The sequence below is a fragment of the Dothidotthia symphoricarpi genome, assembly GCF_010015815.1.
Source record: "Dothidotthia symphoricarpi CBS 119687 unplaced genomic scaffold P153scaffold_29, whole genome shotgun sequence".
Lineage (NCBI taxonomy): Eukaryota > Fungi > Ascomycota > Dothideomycetes > Pleosporales > Dothidotthiaceae > Dothidotthia > Dothidotthia symphoricarpi.
Window position 1 is genome coordinate 4,546 of NW_022985036.1, and position 6,981 is coordinate 11,526.

The 6,981-nt window shown below is 29.8% G+C and overlaps 1 protein-coding gene across 1 annotated transcript in view; it reads left to right on the forward strand.

Annotated features, from left to right (window-relative positions):
• Nucleotides 1-4,617: 4,617 nt before the first annotated feature.
• P153DRAFT_401812 (uncharacterized protein) overlaps nt 4,618-6,981 on the forward strand; it is a gene marked incomplete at both ends in the record, with an annotated part of 5,703 nt that continues 3,339 nt past the window's right edge. Inside the window, one exon of the mRNA XM_033671943.1 lies at nt 4,618-4,623. Within this exon, the coding sequence (XP_033517956.1) occupies nt 4,618-4,623 (6 nt within the window). The remainder of the gene's footprint in view (nt 4,624-6,981) is intronic.

A 6,981-nucleotide genomic window follows, 5' to 3' on the forward strand; every position in this document is an offset into this window, starting at 1 on the left:
CTTAAGGCTCTGCCTAATAGGGTAGGTAGGAGTAGCAGGCTTAATAGGGTTACTAACCTTAATAGGGGTAGCTGTACTGTGTATAGGGGTATTACTACTACTATTACTATTACTATTAATCTCTAAGGTAGTGTTATCTCTAGTATTAGCGTTGTTTTTATTATTTATATACGTATTCCTATTGTAGATAGCTAGGTACAGGCTGTTAATATTATTATTAGTACTAGTATAGACTAGGTCTAGCTTATTAATAAGCACTTTAAAGAAGCTAGCTATATAACTTACCTACTTAGTATATATATATATAAGATACTAGCTTAATACGCTAGTCTAGTGCTAGCTCTACTACTACTTTCTAGCTAGAAGTATTATCTTAGTGCAGCTACTCTTTATACTAAAGTTATAGACCTTATAAAGGTATACCTTTATATTTTTACCTACGCTAGCACTACTAATAATTATTAGGTTAATTAATAGGTAATATAGGTATTTAATTAAATTGCTATAGATACGCAGCCCTTAGATATATAGAATAGGCTTAGTAAAACAGAGTAGCATTACCTATATCTACGCAAGGGAGGTATAGGCAGGGAGGTTTATTACTATAGCCTATAGCTCCTACTTCTCTATAGGGCTAGTATTATTAGTATAATAATTACTAAAGTAGGTATATACCTAGTTAGGGAGGATATAGTACTAGTAGTAGGTATATATTACTAGCCTATAGTTCTTATTAATAATAACTTAACTAGAAGATGTTATTCTTGCTATAGATAAGCTAGTTAGGGTAGCTAGGTTAAGGAGATAGTTAGTAAAATAACTTCTAAAGGAGAGAGGGGAGATAGACTAACGCAAGAATAAAGATAAAGAAAGAGAGCATAGTAAAGAAAAAGACTAGGATTAAGGTAGAGATTAAGGCAGAGATTAAGATAGAGATTAAGATAGAGATTAAGATAAAGATTAGAATAAAGATTAGGATAAAGATTAGGATAAGGTAAAGATAGAGATAATAAAGATAAGGATACTAAATAGGTTACTATTCTACCTACCTTATATACCTATCTGTTAGTAACCTAGTAAACTACCTATATACTATATATCTAGACCTATAAAGTTATGCCAACGCGTTAAAAGGGGTGTTAGCACTATATTATATTATAAAACGCTAGTTAGAGTATTTGTTCTTTTATCTATTATATAGAAATACTATAGTTACGTTTATTCTATAGTTATTACTCTGTCCTATAGGTATAGTATAGTTTATTTATATACTCTCCTTATCTATAATAATAGTAAAGGAGGGGAATAGGTGTCTAGACACTGTTTAATAACAGTAAGGTTTATCTTAGTTCTAAGATTATACCTAAGGATAGTAATAGATGTTAGTATATAGTAGTAGGTAGCTAGTTTCTAGCCTCCTATGTAGTTATTATACTTAGTAAGCACTATAGTAGACTAAGTATACTATATATCTATAGTAGTTTACGTTAAAGGTAGTATAGGTTAGGGGCCTAGTGTAGGCCTTAGCAAGGATATAAGCCTAGGATAAATAGTTAATTAGATGTTATATACTAACTATTTCTACTATATATATATAGTAATACCTGTTTGTTATTTTTTACCTTATGTAGATAAAATATACTTTTCTAGCTGTCTATCTAATTTGCAGACCTACTGTCTATAATAAGATAGGGTAAGTAGAGCCCTTACTACTATTATCTTACCTACCTTTATAGAGAAGCTAGTACTACTAGTGCTTCTAGTGCTACTAATATAGGGTTAAACCTTATCTCTGTCTACTACTTACTAATTCTACTCTTAATATCTACTACCTACCTAGGGCTAGTGCTTATTATCTATGTTAGCTATATCCTAGCGTAGTTCCTAGCTATGCTACCTGCCTTACCTTTTACTTATATATAATACATCTCCCTAATAGGCTTATAAAATCTGTTTACTACCTTTCTTATTACCCTTCTATTATACTTCTTACGCCCCTATTAATCTGCCTATCTATTCTCTGCTATCTTACTATAAGGAAGGTAAAGCCTAACCTTAGCCTAGGTTATTTTATAGAGTAGGTACTAAACTGTCTTAAGAGTAATATACTTAATAATATTACTACTAACTTTACTAATCCTAGTAGCTTCTTTATAAATAAAACGTCTACCTAGCTGCTGTTCCTAGGCCTTTAGGTAGTCCTTAACTAGCTAGTAGCTTATACGCCTTAGAAACTCCTCTATAAGGCTATAGATTAGAGTTATAACTATCTACTATAGGTACGCAGTTCTTACAAGAGCAGTAACAGCTAGACTAAGGGTAAAGGCAAGGCTAAGGCTAAGGGCAATAACGCTAGCGCAGGTAGCGGCCTAGATATAGATAGTAATATAGATAGCAACGCGTTTACTACTGCTAGATATAAGAGGACCTATAATAGCAAGAAGAAGATAACGCATTAGGCTAATAAGGCGCTGCTAAAGAAGTTTAACACTAAGCTTATATAGATAGTTATAAGCTTATAAGAGCAGGCTATTGCAAAGTATAGTCTTATTACTATTTCTATAGAGGAGTAATACTATTATAACTTTATGCTAAAGATACTAGGTACTGGTATAGATATAACTGCTACTATAATTTCTAAGGGTATAGCTATTAGTTAGACTAAGGCTATTAAGGACTAGTACACTATTCTAGCTATATAGAGGCTCTAGTATAACGCTAGTAATAAGCTCTTTACTAAGCTAATACTTACCCTTCCCTCTAATAACTAGTTTAATAACTTAGAGGGCAAGGACGTATCTAGTATATATAAGGCTATTATCTTCTGTATTAGCCCTAGCCAGCCTAGTGTATCTAATGCCCTAGGCCTAAGCAGCTTTAAGTAGGCTAGCTTTTACAACCTATTCTACACTATATATATAGTTAAGGCTGTTAGTATTATAGATAATATAAGGTACTGCTAAGTAATAATACTACTATATATAGAGTATATCTAGCTTAAGCAACTAATTAAATAGTAATATAAGCCCTCTACATAAGGTATTAGTAGGGTAACGTAGGCTAAGGAGTATCTATTTACTACTACTTTTACTAATATAGGTAATTTCTTTACTATTAATTACTACTCTAACCTAGCTAACTAGAGGCTATTTAGCTATTATCTTAACTAGGGCAAGAAGTAGTATATACTAAAGAAGGCGTTTAGCTAGAGTATATTTAGCTTACTTCCTAGGGCTGTTATCTCTAATAGTTTTGTAGAGTAGATACTAATGTAGAAATAGCTTAGCTAGTAGGTTAAGATACTCTCTAAGTACAACACTAATATTACTACTATATCTATTACTATAGAGTTTCTTTTCCTTAAGTATATTAACAGAGAGGCTCCTCCTACACGCATAATATAGGAGGATATAGATAATAATAAGATAGATAGGTAGGACCTAGTTAACCTCTTAGAGGAGGTACTACCCCTAGGTTCTACTATACAGTAGACTAAGGTATAGGATTTAGGTTTAGATCCTAGAAGAGAGAGTAACCTATAGATAGGTAAGAAGAGTAGTAGTAATAACAGTAGCAGTATTAATAATAGAAATAGAGATAGTAAGGATAAGAATAAAGTATAGGATAGTAGAGATAAGTAGAAATATCTAAAGTATATAATAGAGCTTATATATTAATACTATAGCCTTATTTTCTTATTGTGCAGTAATTATACTAGGATAGATACCTATTATTTATATTAAATTAATCTTTGCACTGCTTATCCTATACTATATATTATCTATCTACCTTCTGTTCTAATAGCCCTAGTTATCTATTTTATACCTAAAGCTTTCTAGCCTATTCCTTTATTCTTGCCTTAATAGTTACCTCTTATAAGTGCTTATACTGTTAATCTACTAGCTCTATACCTAGTAGTTATCTACTACGCTCTTTATATATAGGGGGTATTAGCTATCTGTGTTTTCTTAGGGCTATTACCTCTCTCCTTGCCTCTATATATACTCCTACGCAGCATAGGCACTATAACTAATACTCCTCTGCCTTAATACTTAGTTACAGCTTATTACAGCCCTTATACGTAGAGTATTAGTAATTAAGTATAGGTTTATAATTAGGAGCAGCAAGATTATTAGAGGGGTTATAGAGAATATTTATTATAGAAAGCTAGTAGTTATCTAAACCTCTGTATTTAATAAGAATAGTTTACTTCTCTAGGATACTAAAATAAACAGCTGTAATATATTTATTAGTTATAATTTTTCTCTAATTTATATATAGGAATTATATACTATAACCTTTACCCTTATTAACTTTAGAATTTACACGCAGTTGCTACTAGGACTAGGTACCCTACTCTTATTAAAATATCTAATATATTACTTAGTTCTGCTATAGTAGCCTACGCTATATTAGCTATTATAGTTTCTTATTCTTTAGTTATACTATAGTAAGTAGTTCTTCTGCACTGTGTTGCTAGGTATATCTAGGTTAGATACTACTGTAACCTATCTATATAGTAGAGAAGAGGGCCCTCTTTACTTTAGTTATTTACAGGCTACTCCTTATATAATAAAACTAGTAGTAGGTATTATTAGGGGGCTTATAGTAGAGAGCATGTTAGTAAAGTTATAGTTAAGGTTATATATAAAGGTATATTATTAGATAAAGGACTAACGTTAGAAAAGTAGAGAATATAGTATACAGTTAATAGGTTAGAGTTAGAGGTAGAAGGTAGAGTTAGGAATTAAGATCTTTGCCTTTACCTAATAGTGTAGCCTTACTATAGCTATATATTACTGTTTATAGTTTTTCTAGAGGTTAGGAGCTTAAAAGCAGTATTACAGGTTTATATAATAATAAATAGTAATGCCTCTTACTTCTTAACTCTTGCTATTAGCTTACTCTGCTTAGCCTATAATCCTCCCCTAGTCTTACTTAGTGTTAATATTACCTTCCTTCTTATCCTAATTATTATACTTTTCCCTGTCTAGCTATTACTCTTCCTATTTATAGTTAGTATAGGTATCTAGATATATTCTGTATTATCTATAAAGCAATTTACACAATTCTTTTTACTAAAAAGAAACTTCCTCTTTATTAGGTCTAGCGCTTATTAATAATACTTAAATATGCTACCTCTATTTTAGTAGTAATAACACTAATCCTTCTATATAGTTCTATACTTAGCTCCTTATATATACTAAAATATAACTCCTAGCAGCTACTAAAATAGGATTGCAAAGAGCTAGTGTAATATTATACTTATATTTAGCTATATAGGATTACTAAACAGTTCTCTAGTTATAGGTAAGACCCTACTACACTATTTTACTAGCTGTATAATACAGCTGTGTTTACTAGGCCTACTTGTAACGCCTATTTCTATAGCTTTAATAATAAAGCACAAGGTATTCCTATATAATAAAATAGTTAACTTAGGAGTATAGTGTTGTAATTCTTTTAACTTTACTAGGTATACTAGGTTAATTACTAGTAAGAGTGTAACTAACTCCTAGATATTATAGATATCTTAGATTAAATTAATATAATTAAATTAAACCCTATCTACTAATACGTATTAGTATTTAGGCTTAAAGCTATAAGGTCTTTCTAATATATATACGTTTTTAAACCCTGTAAGGCCTTTCTCCTATCTTGCTGCACTATCTGCTTCTTCTTAAGTACAATCTATATTATTCTATAATACTAGAAAGAGTAGGCAGGTATCTATATTATCTATTAGAATTAATTTACTATTCCTGTTTTAGTATATATTTTTATAAGGCCTATTAAGGTAATTATAGGTTGTATTTTTAGCTATCTTTATAGATATTATCCTGCTAAGTGCGCTATAGGTACTATTCTAGTTTATATACGCATTAATCTAGCAATTACTATTACTACTTTTGCTTACCTTATTATCTATATTACTCTCTTTAGATAATATAGAGCTACCTAGTATAAGTGTAGTACTATTTAGATATATATACGTTATACAGATAGATAGGCGTGCTCTGTAGGAACAGCTTACTATATCTAATATAGTAATAGAGAAGAGCTAAGAGTACGTAAGGTAGAGTTAAGTAGCTAATATCTAAGCTTATAAGTAGTAGCTAAGTTAAGTTCTTTATACAAGTAAACGTGTTTATTAGTATATTATTTTAGGAGACTGTGTGTGCAAAAGTCTTAGATATAAGCTAGAGTTATTATATTATCTATTACTTCTACTTTAAAGGCGTATCTAGCTAAAGGTACTATATATTTAATTACTTATATACTGTCTATTAATAGTAGTAGAGAGGTAGAAATAGTAAGTTAGCCTAAATAACTACTTGTTAAGTAGTTACATTTAAATACCTCTTATAAGATAAAATAGAAAAAAAATTTAGAATATTACATATTCTTATTAAGTATTATAAATACTAAATAAATAAGGTATTATATAGGTTAAAGCATTAGTTAAACTTAAGAATTATAAGATTCTGTATACTTTTTTCTTAAACTCCTTTATAATAACAGTACTTTAATACTTTAATTTAAGAGTCTCTAAAGTAGTAGAGTAATCTATATATTAACTTTTAGATATTATTAAGTAGATATTTAAATCCTAACTTTATACCTAGTTATAAGGAGACTTCTGTATTCTGCCTTTTAAATTTTGCCTAGTTAAAAGTAGACTTTTACATCTTACCTTTTAAGTTTTACTAGATTAAAAGTGCACTTTTATATCTTAACTTTTAAATATTACTAGGTTAAGAGTAGACTTTTGTATTTTAACTTCTAAATCTTACTAAGTTAGAAGTAGACTTTTGTATCTTAACTTCTACCTTTTAACTTGTGTATTTTACTAGGTTAGGAAGAGACTTTTGTATCTTACCTTTTAAATTTTGCCTAGTTAAAAGTAGACTTTTGTATCTTACCTTTTAAATTTTACTAGGTTAAAGGTAGACTTTTGTATCTTGCCTTTTAAATTTTGCT